The 17,111-nt window shown below is 40.5% G+C and overlaps 1 protein-coding gene across 1 annotated transcript in view; it reads right to left on the reverse strand.

The window, feature by feature from the left end:
- LMTK2 (lemur tyrosine kinase 2) overlaps positions 1 to 13,758 on the reverse strand; it is a 42,225-nt gene extending 28,467 nt beyond the window's left edge. The window contains exon 1 of the mRNA XM_034065352.1: positions 13,608 to 13,758. Within this exon, the coding sequence (XP_033921243.1) occupies positions 13,608 to 13,758 (151 nt within the window). The remainder of the gene's footprint in view (positions 1 to 13,607) is intronic.
- Between the last annotated feature and the right edge of the window lie 3,353 nt (positions 13,759 to 17,111).

Here is a 17,111-nt window from a genome sequence, read left to right on the forward strand (position 1 = left end):
AAGTTGCTTTCACAGACGCAATGGATCTAATCAGCTTCAGCCCAATTTCTACTTGTGACTCATTAGGTGATTTGTCTCTATTTCAACAATTTTAGACATGATCCCTAACCATAATGCAGACACACTTCCAAATAACTAAATATATAAGCAATTTACAACACAATTTTTGTGATTAAGCCAGGTTATTATTATTCACAGAGGATCATAATCAATTGGCATTTTATAAAAAACTTAAGTCTTTGCTAAGGGAATTGAACCTGGTTTCATCCCTATTTTCATCTTAAGTAGAGAGCAAAGATACATAGCTCCCCTGGGAGACCACAGCACACATCCTGGGGGTTTGTTTTTTAATGATACTGCCACAGGGACTGGAAGAGTAGTTGGACCATATCTGACTAAAATATATTTAGATATGACATCAGTATTAAAGTTTAACACTGTCAGGTGACTTGGAACAATTGGATTTTACGGGAACATCTGAGTATCAATGGGAATTCTTTGGCAGCAAACTACAGTGTAAAGGAAGCCTCAGAAATAAAGAAAATGAGAAGCTGATCACTAGTTAAGGGACATATAAACTTGTCCATCTAACAAACTTTCCAAAAACTGTAAAAATTAAGAAATTTCCAGAAAAAGCTACAGCTTTTTATCATGTTCCACAGAACAGTAACATAACATTTAATTACATGTAAAGAGTAAACTGCCATAATCAAAATACTGCTTTAAAGAGTGCTAACATACTTCTGGAAGATCGCATTATTGTTTTCTCTACAACTAGGAATATTATCCATACAACTATAAAAGTCAGCCAAAAAGAAAGTTTTTCAAACAACTGATGATGTTTCTAGTTTGCACAACAGCACTGGCACTCCAGCCTCATTAAAGAACATGAACACTGTCTGCAGATACTATCTATGTATTGTTCAAACACAGATCAACCACAATATGAGGCCACTTGCCTCCTTTTAGTCAAAATTATGGTAAGAAGAAAAAAACATCCCTGAAGACGGGTCTCAACAGAACAATTTATGTTCATTTAAATCAAGTCTCCTACATAACACCCACGTGTTTTTCCATTTGTAAGCATCAACAAGAAAAAGGGGAAAGGTAACAGCTGATTCATGATTACTTCCTTCAGATGTTCAGTAGCAAAGTAGACTGAAGATTACCTAAACCACAAATGGAAGCATTTGGTGAAGTCATTAGCTAAATTACTATAACAAACACACAGGTAACATGGCTTTAGATAATATTTAAGGGATTCCCTTTGAACTTCTAAACCAAGTCACAGATGGTAGCTTTACTACAAAAAAAATAAACATTTATGTTACCAGGTGTCACTGATTAGAAGTATTAAAGACATTTCTCTAAAACCATCCCACCTAATTTCTAAACAACTTCCTCACCCTCACCACCAGCTCCACTGAAATGTGAAGTCAACTCCCCACAGACACAGATTTTCCCCCACTAGCACCACCTGGGAACACATCACCACAGTTACAGTATATATTCTTCCCAGTAGAAGATCAAGACTTCTGAACCCTCCAGAATGCTTCGTCCAGTGTACCAAATGCCTCTGGGACAGGTAGAAAGGCAAAAGTAAATCCCTATATGAACTCTGACATCAAGGACACATTTTCTTATTCGGAAAACACATTACTAGTATGTCTTAAGACACTGCCATTCAAAGACTAACTTCAGAGCAGATCCTTAAGAGGGAATTATAAAGCATCTCAGCTGTCATGTGTATACAACACTAAAAAAGCTATCAAACTTTTATTTTGGGTTTATGGTACACTATAACATCTCCTTTTGGAAGCCCACATGGCTAACATGCATTTTACAGTGTCTTCTGTTCCCCAAAGGAGATGAGCATTATCACTTCTCATTAGCATCCTCCCCTGCTCCAAATACCATATCTTCTTCCAGATGGTCTTTTTGATCAGCCTCTACTGAAACTTGGGAGCAATTATTCAAATCTGCTCTACCACTTTCAATTTTACTGCTTCTTTTACAGACCTCACAAGGTGCATATGCACCCCAAAGCACATCTATTGTAATTGTATTAGCTGGACCAGTACCATACGTTACCTCTACCTACAGACTTCTCACTCATGCCCTTAGACTATCACAGCTACAGCAGCATTGACCATGATGTGTGTTCACATAAACATCATCACAGTTACTCCAACTCGGGATACCACTTTGACCTCCCTGAAGTTACAGGTTATCACAGCAAATCCAACTAGGAAGATTCATGCTCCTGGGGTCCTAATACCAGCTTTCTGGTTAATTTAACTCAAAATTAAACATAATGAACACTAACAATCATAAGCTATATTCACTGTACATGTTAGATACACCCCACATGTATTGAGTTACTTCATACAAAAGAGACAACATCTTTCGGTTGGAATTCCTTCTGCAAAGACAATCTGCATATTTATCGAGCCTAAAATCTAAGTGTTTTAGGCAAATCGGTGTTGGACAAATCCCTATATTTAACCATCTCCTTTAGGTGTCCTGGAATGAATACAGAAACAAAAGAAATACTGCCGCTGTTCACTATGTTACTTCCTAACCTCATGGACCTTTTATAATTCCAAAGAAGAAAAACTGTGTGAACTAACAGTGATTAATTGGAGAAAGTAATGAAGTAAAAACAGAGGGTGGGAATAAAGATCCCCTTTGAAAAGACAACTAACCACTTACAGTTCATTAAGAAGATGGAAGTCATCTGAACTTCCAGAAGCACAAGGCAAATTTCACATACAAAGTTATAAAAAGATGCTTTAATACAAGAAAAACACCAATTATCATGGGCAAGTTCCTGCAACACTTACAGAAGAGCATTTCAGATGACTCACACAAGAACTACTTAATAAGAATTACGGAATCCAGCTCCACTTGGATAAACTTTCCAGTCTCTCACATAGTCATTAATAAATGATATCTGATTTGCACTTTATTTAAAGAAAAATGCAAAGTATACAATGATGGCAACCTGTAACTGGGCTAAGATTTATTATAAGTGAGGCTATTTTAATAGTTTGAATAAATATTCAGTGATGGAAGTCCCTGATTAAGTATTGGAACTGGTGTTTGACAAAGTGCTGAAAAATCTGCTGCAGTACAACAAACTCTTTTACATTTTTCAGCTATTTCTATCCAATGATTAATTCACTGGAGATTAGTAAAATGACTTGGAACCAAAGAAGTAGAAGATGGTTAATACCTGCTTCTGGTTGTAAAATGTCAAAGTATGAAGGAACAATAACTATTTATTGTAAGATTCTGACCAAAGGAGCAATCAGAAACAAATCCATTCAGTTAAATACAGAGGACCATTTTAGACAGTCAGTACAGAAACGTTTTCTTTAATTAAAAAACTGTTAAAATACATTGTAAATTTAATTCATTTTAATATAAACCTAGATAAAATCCAATAAATACCACTCACAATTTCATAGTGAACACAGAAGAACCTTAACATAATAGATTATAAAAGAGGAGAACTTAATAAATTTACCCAACATATCATCTCAGTTTAAAAACCTACCATATTTAATGTAACCCTACGCAGTAACAACCTACTACATCTTAACATCTATCCAGAACTTGGAATCTGTTCTTTAGGAAAAGAACTGCATAACAGAACGAAGAAAATACTATATATAAAATGCCAACAAAATCAGGTTTCCTGTAGTTAAAATCATTTTAGACTACTTTGGTCTGGTATATCCAGAATTACTGAAGCAGGAGGAAGAGGCCTGGATTATATCACTACTATATTAAACCAAAGCAGGAGATGCAGTGTGTCTGTGTTACTATATGTGTTACTGCATGGTTAACACAACAGAATGCTTTACAAAGATCTGTTCTAGTAAATGTTCCATCTCAAAATGGCATCTAGCTAGTTCTAAATTATCAACACAGTTATTTTCTGTGTCTATTTTCAAAGACTCACAGTATTGAAAATCACATATACTGATTCTATGCTGTTATTTACCCACTTTTTAAGTAGTACATGGCATCACAAACAATTCAAAGGCCTGGCTGAGGTATTTAATTAACAGCTATTGAAGCAGACTCTTCAGCATCTCTGAACACAGCCTTTTCATAAGCAAGTTTTACATTACAGTCTAAACTTCAGCACAGCACATCTGAAGTCAAACCCTGTACACAGGCAAGTACATGAACATGCTCACTGAAAATTATGACAAATTATGCTGGCATTCTCTGGATCAAGTATAGGCATGAAAACATACACTTCAGTATGTATTAGAATGCTTTAAGGGGTGGAAAAATGTTGTTTTCATACAAAGCATATTTCAAAGCAACTTATATAGGTCAGAATTCTGTATCTTCCTAAGTTTCGTTCAGGTCTTTCTTCATAAGACAGTCCAACTACCAAATGCAGTAACTAAGCAAATAAAAGTTTGTTTCTCACTAGCACTGGTTTCCTTCTCTATTTATTTCCCAGTCTGCCCATAGTGCTCTCAAATACCCACATCATCCAAATGTAGCATCCTTTGCTACCATTAGTTAGGAGCAACAGATACGCCAGCTAGCCACACGTTTATCTGCGTTGACTTGCCAACCAACCGCCACCACTCAGGACAATAGAGGCCTGCCTGTCCATAGGTGTGATGACAGGCTTCCTTTCCTTCTACCAGACCATGATGCTTTAACTGACTCCCTTAAATTTGCTTCAATATGATTAATCATATTGAGGTCTCAGCCTTCAAGAAACAGGGCTAAAAACCTCATGATACCACACAGTTCTAAGCTTGGGGAAAAAAAGAAAAGGGTACGTGACAGACATTACCGAGTACACTAATGAAAGACATCCACTGCTGTGATAAAGGCAGTGCCAGGCCCAGATAAATTAAGCATTATCAGGGCACAGTGAACTGCAAGGGAGCATCTGATTTTAAGCTTTCAGCACAGTAGTTGCTATGCGACAGAAGTCCCACTGCATAAGCAAGAGCTTCTTTTCTTTCAAGAGCAGCTATTTAAACGGCAGTTCTGCACTAATAGCTATAACTATTTCCAGCACAAATGACAGCAGTCATTTAAACTGTCTCTTGGACAGCCTGAAATTACATGATCATGAACTGAGATGCTACTTTCTGACACTAAGTCAGAACAGGGCAGCCTTTAAAATACCAATGAATGACCAAATCTAACTTTGCTCCATAGCTACTTACACGGCACGTTTTGTAAACTTGATTAATTTACTTACCTACATTTAAAGGATATTAATGTAACCAGGTTAAAAAGTGTAATATCACCCTAATTTACAGTGGTTTTAATAAACAAGACTTCTAAAAGGTATCCTGACTTTCCTAAATAATGCTGCCATTCTCCTTATGCTAGCAACTGCTGAGAGTGTTCTCGACTCCTACCCAGTTCTTCACAAGTCAGGTTCAGATCATCACCTCTTCCTCACAAAGGGCTTCTCCTGCATTTATTTACCCCTGAAATCTTCAGAGGTTTGCTATTAACATGCACAAAACCAGTACAGATACAACAAGGCCTATAAATTCTAAATGCCTACTTGTAACAGGTGGAATACTAAAACAAACGCCTATCCAAAACAGTTTTAGACACATCTAAATGTGTTATATCCAATTTGTATGAGAAGGTGAAGCACTACATGCATTGCAGCTCCTGTATTTAAAAAATAAAATCAAATCCCATTCCATTAGTTACTACCCTCCTGTAATCTCAATTTTTTCCTGCTATGCTCCATTTAACAACTGAGCCAAAACCCCAGCATTTTTGAGACTAAGTTTCAGCAGAAATGTGTGCAGTACCATCATTTAGTCGTGCAATGCTGTATTACAGTAGGCTTTAAAATACTGTATTGGAGCCACATCCAAATCACCATCAACCTTCAACTAGGATACAACACAAGCAATCAAAAACTCAACACAAGTTTTGAAGGAGTGTTATTTGCACTTCAGAGATTCCTCTGGGAGGGAAAAAGAGTGCAAGAGAGACTTTTAGGATGAGAGGCACTCCAAATTCCAATCATCCCTTTGATTTGAATGACCAACAGGAAGAAACACTCCCAAGATCTCAGATGACTTCCTTTGACTTTGTGTGCTCAGTGCAATGCCAGCACCTTAATGAAATCTAAAACTGTTTCCATACATACAAAGTAGTTCAAGCTAAGACTGGAAATGTTCTTACACTGGGCAAATCCCTAAGAACAGACATACATACTACTCCTTAACAAACTTCAGTGAAGTTCTCTGTTTATACCTTTACAGGTTTCAGATCTGTAGTATTTATTGCTGTTCAAAGAAAAATTAAGTGTTTGAAAATTTAAAGCAATAAAAATAATCTGGAACTACTGAAAATTTTATTAAAGAGAGTTAGTCCAGAAGCCTGTCCTCTCATGACATTATTGCTACCCTTACATTGGATAATGCAGTTTACACAAATAGCAAAAGCAACCTTCAGTACGGACATTACAAATATATCTTTAAGCAAAAGCACTTTATCACCTGACTTTGTTTCCCCTTCTTCCTTACAAGTGTGGAAAATCTTAATTACTACCTTTGGTTTCAAGAAAAAAAAAAGCAACTTCTTACTTATTTAAAGTTACAGCTGCCCAAGTTACTTGTAGAGGAAACATTTCACCCCTCTACTCAACTTGCCCATTACACTCCCCAACACACCCCAGAACTCTATTATTTAAGCCCATCATGGGGAGGTGGATGGGATGGAAGGCCAATACATGTGCACAGGACAATTCTTCTGAAAACCCACCAGCTTTTCTTCCCTACAAGAGTTAATCCTCAGCAGTAAGGGTAACTAAGACAGCAAGTGACAATTTCCTACAGAGATTTTCCCCCATGAAGCAATAAAAAAATCCCTTGACACATTCCTCCAACCCACCTCATGTTCTGGATATAGCTCTACAGTGACAATAGCCAGTTCCATAGTTAAATGCTTTTTGTGGACATGTGACCCCAAAATCATTCCTGTCCTATGCAACTTCCAAGCAGTAACCTTGGCTAATTCCTATCACAACTGGATGTGTAACTCTATGTCAACAATTTTTGGCAAATTATCTCAATCCGCCCATTTGTCCTTAAAGAGTAAAGTCTGTTAAAGAAGCTTGTCCTGCAACCTAGCCAACACTTTTCCAAACTATTTTATCCCATGCTACCCCTAATTACTTTACAGGGTGCTTCAAATGAGCTTCTACAGCCACTTAAGTCCACTCTGTACATAAAGGTGGCACAGGTTACATATCCTGAGGCAAGAATATCTGGGGCAATGCTGGATTCTCACATAGTACAGCACCCTCAGAACACCACAGCTCAAATCCTCAGTTTTAATGAAAGCTTGTCCTGGCCTGAGCATTGGCTGAATAGCAAGTAACTAATAAAAGTGTGAGCTGAGGTTAGCTTCACATTTCTGTCCTTATTCTATTACACTACAAGTCTTCCCAGTAATGTCAAAGAATTACTCACACAACAGCATACTTCTCAATTTTAATAAGGACTAAATATAGGCTAGTACTTCAAGTGTTTATAGAGTGAGATCTGTTTGAAGTTTCAGTGTTAGAATCTGATGTTTGCACAAAGACATCTTAAGACAAGGTAAAAAAATGTACATGTTAAATAATAATGTACCCTAGGCCTTCATGGCAGTGTTTCTAGAAAATCTGGGTAGCATTATCTCCTTGCAAAGGTACCATCTGATTGTTAAGGCTTTGTGTGTGTACACATACATAGATACATATAAAAAAAATCCTACTGAGCATAGTTTATAGTATATTGCTAGATGTTGGTTTTGACAATTAATTCCTGCTCAAGTACAGTATTTTTCATCTGCTATACCATTTCTCCAACAGTGAAGCACTGGAGTTGTAGATGTTTTTAAAACATAGTAGATAGACCACAGTCATTTAAAGCAACACGAAGAGATTACACACAACCTTCACATAATGGGATTTTCTAAAATCTTGATTTTACACCAGATGCATTTCCAACTATGATGCACAACTAAGTTAAGAAATGTGGGAAAGAAAGAAAGAAAGAAGCAGCATTTTGCCAAAAGAGCTTATGCAGCTCTATTTCTCATCCATATTCACAGCTGAAGGATCCCTAGGAAGGACAGACCATAGAATGAATGACTGATTTTGGAAAACTGGATCTGGTCTACAGGCTGAGAGTGTAAAAGCCAGCATTCAGAAGTCTACTATTAAGCTCTTCTACACCTCTTTCCCAACAAAGAAGTGTCAGGGTGCAATGGTAGTCTCTAAAAATATTACTCAGGTCACTGCAGCGATGCTTCCTTACCACTAAGGAAGCTTCTGTAATTGTAGTAGTGTTGGACACAGTGTTACTTTGTACCAGCTTTTCATATTTAAAATCCATCAGAAGACAATTCCGTGACATAACTTGTTTCACACCATCATCTTGCCTAAGCTACATGTGGCACAACACCTTGCTACAGGCTGTGCTTCAACTACATACCTAGGCTGAAACAGCTACCCTGATACACTTTGTACATTTCTGTTTATAAAAGCATCTACAAAATATTTCTATCACTGGTATTGCTCAAGACCTTTTATCACAGCAGTACAATGAAAACAAAGAGCTTATACAGCAAGAACTTATTTACTGCTCTGAATATATAGCTTATTCAGAGCAATAAATGCACTGAAACTATTGCAAATTGTATCCAGACCTGTATCAAGTTCCAGATAGATGTACACACCAAATAGAAAGGCAGACCCAAAATGAAACCTAAGCAAGACTCCAGTGCTCCATGTGCTGTCCTGCTGCTGCAGAACCAGAGTGTTAGGACCAGAACAGAGAACTATGATTTCTGCAGCCTCTGGCATTACTGTGACCGAGGGTCCCTTTATTCTGTGCAGGTAAATGACACGTGAATGGTGACTGAAACCAGACTACAGCACATGTCAGAAAATCACTTCTGTTCAAATTTGCCTGACAGTTGTTCAATAGCCCTCAAAAATTTAACTTGGTCTTCTGTGATTTTCAAACAGAATGCTGGATCTCACTAGATAACAAACTCCTTTTTTTCATACAGTGGGTCAAAACCAGCACTAAGGAGCCCTTTGAAACCAGTGACCTGTGCCTGACGGCGTACCTTCGGCTGTCTCTGATCAGTGCTATCCTACCATGTTGCAATGATATCTGAGGAATTATTAAATACACCCAAGCATTCAAGATGTGAGAAATAACCTCAGGAAGTGACCTCCTCCTATAAGAACTGCTTTAGTTGCAGCAAAGTCCAGACACTTTACAGCCAAAGGCAGAGAAAGTAGATCAAACCTGTGAACAAAGCCTTGCGTGGAACATCCCCACAGGCCAAGGAGTCAGGGTTGGATTCTTACCTCAGTCACAAACTCTCAGATAGAAACAAAAGATAAAAGACAACTTAGTAGCTCAAGCTCTACAATTATTAGGCATCTGGGACAGAAGCTAGAAAAAGAAATGCAATGAGAAGTAAACAAGTTTAGTGCTTGAAAGGGGGAGAAAAGACGGATCACTCCCAAGAAAAGTATATACCACAAATTAAAGTCCCCATTTTACAAGCAAGATTTTTCCTAATTTCAAGTCATCTGAGTCACTAACTTGCATATCCTTAGAAAATCACTTTCCTTAGTTTGTGCAAGTGTCGCAGACATTTTGCACTGTACCAAACCACAGGCCACAACCACAACTGGGCTCCAGTCTGACACAACTCCAAAGGAAACATAGAGCCACAGCAACTCAAAAGCAACATCTTAACATGTAAGTGACTTAATCTCAAAGTTTTAACTTATCACCTATGGCGAGCTGATTTCACTAGATGCAAGTGCATATACTCCAGATGGATGTCTCTGGATGCTATACACCAATCTCCAAGTATCTTTTCCAGGGCTGCACATGACTAAGCTCATCAGCAAGGACTCACTGCCATGACATTCAGCCCCAAGACTGAGGTTCTCTGCACAAACCAGGGAAGCACCAGCCCAGGTGCCTCAATTCAACTGAACAGACTACATAATTCATCACAAATGTGAAATTAAGCACACCTAGCAAAAATGCTGCCACCTATTCAAGATTTACAGGAAAATAAGATCATTTTTTATTCCATGTTACTTTGCACAGACTTCATAGAGCACAGAGATGATATAAATACTTTGTCTGACATTACATACATACTGTTGATTCAGATTCTTAACTTTCTTAGAGAAGCAGATGAATTAAGGTCAAGTATGTAAATCCAAATCAGAAGAACAGAAAGAGAGACTGAATATAAATGTAAAGCTTTAGCACAGTAAAGCAGACCTGCCAGATTATAATGCATTAAGTTTGGTTACTAAATATTGCTGTTAAAGAGTAGCTGCTAAATACCCTTACTTTGACCACACTGTACTAGAAATAGAAGTCCTCTTGGTCCAATACGTTCAGGTGAAATAACCAACACTCTATAGGCTCAAAACAACTACAGACCTTCATTATATGAACTCCGTTATAGCACACCTGCCCCCAGTCCTCACCTCCAGTATAAAGTGAAACTTTTAAATTTAGCACTATCACAGTCCATATCAGTATCCTCCTTTTCCACTCACAGAATAAATTAAATCCAAGCTGGCCAAAGTATTTTTAGCTAGTAGCATCTTCAGCATCTTGGTTTTCCCATTTCCTACAATAACTGCCATGAACCCTACCAGGGGACAGTTACAGCCCAATTTCCTTTACCTCCTTTCCTTAGCGCTGAAAAAAAATTAAATTAGTTTAGAAATATAACCTCAAAACCAGAAGATTACTACAGACCCCATCATCAATGCACAGCTTCATATGCTAGCACTATGAAGCCATACTTAAAAGAGCAGCATCATTCTTCTTGATCAAGGCCCTGGGAACTCGACAGTTCCCCAGTCATAGTGTGGCACACCTCCCCAGCAGGTCGACAAAATGGGGCATTTTTGAACAATGAATCCAGTCTAGTCTTGCTGGAACCTGTCCATTATCACTTCCTGCTTTCCAGCTTCCTCCCCAAAAGAAAGGATAATTTATTATGGGTATATTCCACAAACTATTCTGCAGAGTTCACTACAACTACAGACACCTTCCTCTTCTTCTGTGGATTCCCACTTTTCCTGTACCAAGCTCAGGGCAACACACCTCAAAATGTGGTTGTCAAACAAACTTTCTGACAAAAAAAAAAAAAAGGTTGTTAAAGCAGCAACCTTTTTTTCCTAGCTAAAGAACTGTGCGATCTGAAATAATTCTGAAACCAGTTACTAATTATTTCATGGAAAGTTCATTAAATTCTTCACAAGTTCACAACTCTTATGTAACAGAATGAGTATTATGGTGAACTACAATGACTGCCACAGTCCAGAATGAAGACCATCAGTGATTGCCAGTCCCAGGATAGGAAATAAAAGCAACCTGTCTTGGGATATATGGGAGAGAAATTCACAATATGGCTGAAGTTGTTTTTAAACAGAACTCAGGATTCCTAACCCAGCAAAACAACGTCACAGGTTTGTCTTCTTAGATTATAAAACCTATGTAGTGTGAGCAAGAAGGTTCAAGACAAAACAGTCTCACTGCCATCCACTGGTAAGCTATTCAGAGGAAAGGAAAGAAAAAGTCCTTGTAGCTTTCTAACTGGTTCCTGCTGTTGTGACAATACAGGACATGTTGCAGGACCAAGAATCTTGCACACAACCCCATCTGCACACATTATTTCATTCAGTAGGAAGTCTTCCCAGCAAAAGGAATGCCAGTGAAACTGGAAAAGGCTCCTCTTGAGGCCTTTAAGGTTTAAATACTAAATATCTGTCAATAAAATACTCCAAGGACATTGCTTCTTACCATCAGCAAAGATACAGTAGAAAGCAGCAGTTTCATTTCCTGGAGTTAATTGAGTTTCTCTGGGTTATTTCAGGTAAGATCCCATGTATACATGCTTTGGCCTAAATTACAATCAAAACCAACATATAAAATTATGCTGTCTCATTAATGTCATATGAGCCCACTATCAGACCATGATAAATACTTCTCTTAGCAGCACTGCACTGAGCATCCTTGGTTCAACCTTTAAAACAATCATTTAACCTCCCCTAACACTTTGTCTCCTGCATTTTGTCCAGTCAGTTTTCCCATCTGAGAATGATGCTTTTTACCAGAGTCATGGAAGTTGTTTTGGTCTCCCAGCTTTGTAAGGCACACACCATAGTCCTGAGACAATCACTTGACAACTACCCTTTAACCTTTACACAGAAAAACTAACTGCATTTCCCAGAAATACAGACATCAAAAAGGCAGAAAAGACCTCCACACAGAACTGACTCTGCCGCCTTATCTTATGGCTTAAGAACAAGTTAATATTATTTGGACAAACTTCAAATATTTCATAAATGAACAACCTATCTTCTAGCCTCAAAGGAAACACAGACTTGATTGACAGGTTTTTCTTTCTTCAGAAAGTACTTTCTACAAAAGTAAGAAAGACCTCAAAGAGGGCTGATGGAGGGAGTAACTTATGAACAAATCAGAAATGTTCTTGGGAGTAAAAAAAAACCCAAACAATTGAGAAAGAGGCACAGGTCCAAAAATAAAGGAAGTATGGGTTCCACTCCCAGTTTTGATACTTTCTGTGGAGCACCAGCCAAATTACCTAATCTCTGTGCTTCAGATCTCTCCCTACCCTCTGCTCCTCCTCCTCCTCCTTTGTGACCATATTGTCTATTTCAGCTGTTCAACTCTTCATGGCTAGAAATGGATGTAAGAACACATGCAAAACACACCCAACAAAACTGAGTCTCAATACAACATTATGTGAAATACCAAAAAAATAAAAGCACCTCAGAGATGGTTGTTACCTACCAGTACTAATAAACCTCTGACCAATAACACATATGACTAACAAGGTGCCTTTTTGTTTTGTGCTTTTAAGACAAACAGGAAAATAAACAGGAAAATCTAAGGAAGTTCGGGTTACCTACATAAGAGACAAATAAATGTGAACTACATTACTATTTAGAGAGACTAGGACGGGGGGAAATCCGACTAATCTGACCGGAAAGGAGGGAAGCGCCGTCTGCCCTTAAGAGCCTCCACCCAGGAACGGGAATCCCTGTGATTCACAGGGAAAAATAGGAAAAAGAAAAATCACGCCGAAGGTCTGTAAAGGCTAGAACGGTAGGCACCACAGAAGGAACGTATGTGGGTAAACACACAGAGGACAAGAACCTAGTTCAACCTAAAGAGACCGAGATATCTACAGCGGGATACCGCCCAATGCCACTAGCCCCGGCCGTGACCTACAGGCCAGCAGCCGCAGCCCGCTGCGCCGGGATCCCATCCACCCGCCGTGCCCTTCCCGAAGCCTCAGCGCGGGGTGAGAGGGGCGCGGGGCCCTGCCCGCAGCCCGGGGGAGGGACGGGGATCTGGAAGCCCGCAGTGCCCCCGCAGAGTCCCCGTTTCGCCGCCGCGCCCCCAGAGCCTGCCCCAGCCAAAGGCACCCCGCACCGAAGCCCCCACCGTCCCCTCGCAGGCCCCACTGCGGAGCCCTCGCCCAGTCCCCGCTTCCCCCCACCGCCTCCCGCGCCTCACCTGCACCTGCTCGCGGAAGTGGAGCCGCCGCGCCGCTCCCTAAGAGAAGCGACAGCAGAAGGACGAGCCCAAGCGGACGCCGGGATCCGAGGGGCAGCGGGCAGCACCCCCGCCGCCCGGCACCCCCGCCGAGACCCCCGCGCTGCTGCATGCCCTCAGCTCCCGCCCCGAGGCGCGGCGCCGGATGAGGGGCTCGATCGTCTCAGCGTCTCCGGCGAGCCCCCACGGCAGCCGCTGCCCCCCGCCTCCACGGTGCGGCCGCCCACGGCATCGGACCCGCCGCCCGCTCCCCTCACAGAGCACGACCAGCCCCTGCGGACGCCACCGCCGCCGCCATCTTCCGGGCTACCTGACCGGGAGGGGGCGGGACGCGCTGCTGATTGATAGCCCAATGCGCCAATTAACCCGCGCCTGACGCTCAGGAGGCGGCCTCAGTGGCTGGGACGGGGCTAACCCGTGACTGACAGACAGCTCCGCCAGTCGCTGCGCGCAGCGCAAGGGAGGGCTGCGGCGCGAGAACGGCGGGGCGCGTTCGCCAGCCAAGTCGCACTCCGGCGGGGGGCGGGGCTTCCCTCGGAGTGAAGGCGCGCTCCTCCAATCAGCTGGCGGCGCGGTGCCGAGGGCGGGAGGAGGCGGAGCTTGGCCCCTCCATGCGCAAGGTACGCGGGGGTAGAGGGAACAGCGCCGCTTGGAGGAGGGACGCTTGTCCGTAGTGCCCTGAGGCCTGGCACGGCCGGGTCATGGGGGTCCCTGCGGTAGACACAGGCCCCTCTGAAGCCAGAGGCCGGACGAGGAACCTCCAGAGAAGCAGTAGAAGGCAGAGCCTGGTGGCCTCAGAAGCCCCGGAGCGGGGCAGGCACAGGGACACTTCTCCGCCGTGCCGTTTCTCACACCAACTCAGCCGGTGTGCCTGCGTTATTCCTGCTCCTCTGCAAGAAGAGGAGAGTGATGAACCTCAAGTTAGACACAGAGATGGGCATAAACCACCCTCTGCAGCCTGTGCATTTCCAAGGCTGAAAATGACCTTAATAAATTAATGATACAAGCAGGATTCTGAAATAAAAGAGTATTCTGGTTGAGGTTGGTAATGCTGCTGAATTTAGAGTACATGAAAATGAGGTGACAGTTTAAAGTAGCATAAATGGAAGTATTAATCCTAAGGAAGCAGGGGGGTTATATAATGAGGAAACAAGGAAATACCTTACACTTAATTAAGTAGATTTCCATTTTCCAAATAATTTAGCAAAAAGGCTAATTATGACACAATTATATAATGATTATGGGAGCACAGATTGTCCAAAGAACTGTACAATGAGTACACCCCAGGGACTTCATGAAAGGAAAGTTCTGTGCTCACAGTACTACTTGCAACATGATGTCCAGGAATACAGAAGGTACACCTAAATCCCTCTCTCTGTCGTTTGGAGTATTTTCTAGGGTAACTTTTCTGCTACCATAGAGATGTACTTAAAATCAAACCACTTGCCTCTTACCAAGTCTGTGTTTACCCACAGATATCCTCTCTGTGGCTTGAAGACACTTAATTGTATCACCAAATGACCCGTATTTTTTGAAGTGCTCTAATTAGGTTTTGGTCCAAGAGAAATACTTCACTTGAATAATGACATGGAAGTCTTTTGTTGTTTTAGTAAACTATTATTAATGCATTATGCTGCTTATTATGAATTATGTTTTATAAGCAATATAAAACAATGTCACAAAGTATTCCTTGTCAGACTGTCTGTAGATTTTATGGACTGGGAAGGACAAAATGTTGTCCATTCCGTTTAAAATCAGTACTATGAAGGATACAATATGTAACACAAGACTTTTTTCATGTGCAAACAGCCACCATTTCAATTCAGATAGGTCTGTACTGATGGAAAACTGATGCTGGTGACAAGCATGCACCCAGGTCTTTATGTATACTATAAATATCCCATGGAAACTTCCAAGTTAGTCCTTTATTCTTTTCACTTGTTGAATCTCCCTTCACTGAGTACAGATGCCAGGGCTGGGGACTCTGGATGTGGATGTGTCTCCTCCCAGTTGACATTGTAGCCACAATTTTTAAGGATGGTTATTCAAACTACACTGTACCAAGGGTACCTGTCACCACAGTATCTGAGGCTAAGGTACTCCTGAGATCTGGCACGGGCTTCATGCAAACTCCATACGTAAATAATTTGGAGGTTCACAGCAACTGCAGACATAAAGTTTAAAACTGTAGCCTGTCAACAGGTTTACAATGCAAGGGTCTCCTCATTTTAACAGTGAAAACAACTCGTTGCATTTTAAATGCAGCAGGCTGCTTTATTTCCCAGCCCAACCTAGCATAATTAAATGTGAGGCCTTTGATGTAATTTGCTGATAAAACACCATGTTGTAATGTCATCTGGGAAGTTATGACAGTATATCATTAAAAGGACTTGTCTGAGCACTATTCTGTAATGATGGCACACTTCAGGTTTAGCTGTGAATTAGTCACTGGTAGAAGCTAAATAACCAAACCACCCAATCCTTTGTTCTACATGTTAGTCATAGTTGCTCCCTATCTTCAAACACACCTTGAACATGACAAAAAAGAAACAAAGACACAAAGCCTAATCTGCCATCTGCCATCATCAGGAATGTTACAATTCACCCATTTATGATTTCTGCATTTAAACATTTGTAGTAACTCTATGAGACTAATGGGATGAGCAACCTATTAACAAGTAATCCAAAAGGTACTTAAAAGAAAATAGATTTACTTAAACAAAACCCTCCCTGCACAAAAGATGGGATATATTACCACATATCACAGCCTTCTTGATTATGCGCTGTTAGCATTGCCAAATTACTCAAGCTGCTGTTCTGTGTAGGAAGTGTTAAACCTTTTTTTAGAGACAGATAATTGGATCAACTAAAGGATGTTGATGGCTTTATTTTCAGTTGGTTTTCTTCAATATGTTTGATAACATTATCCGTGCGGAAGGAATATTGTCTAGCAGACGGAGCGAGTTGCCAGAGGGGTGTTAAAGGTCTTCAATGTAACTATGAATAAAGGCCCAGAAGATCCACAATTTGCTTACTACAAAACAGCATTATCACTGAGCATCAGGAACAGAGCTGATGGCAGAACCAAGGTCTTTGTTCCATTCTTTTAAGCATAAAGGTCATTCTTTTAAGCATAAAGATTAGTTTCCATATAATAAGAATGTCAAGACACACTCCCTCCCCCCCAAAAGAAAAATGTCTCATCCTTTCATATATAACCTTTTCTTTCCCTATCAGTGTTATCTTTTTATGTTTAACAAACTGATTTACTTCTTCACCTGACAGAGACAAAATAAATATCACTGATTGTAACTGTCACTTTGAGTCATAAGTGACCTAATAGTGGTTTTATATAACTGCAGGCATCTTTCTCAGTTCCAGTACTACAGCATCCAAAATGATTTTATGTAGCACCCAAGGAAAACTGGCTGAAGAAAACTGTGTTTAAAACAATACATAAAGGAA

The sequence above is a fragment of the Melopsittacus undulatus genome, chromosome 8, assembly GCF_012275295.1.
Source record: "Melopsittacus undulatus isolate bMelUnd1 chromosome 8, bMelUnd1.mat.Z, whole genome shotgun sequence".
NCBI lineage: Eukaryota > Metazoa > Chordata > Aves > Psittaciformes > Psittaculidae > Melopsittacus > Melopsittacus undulatus.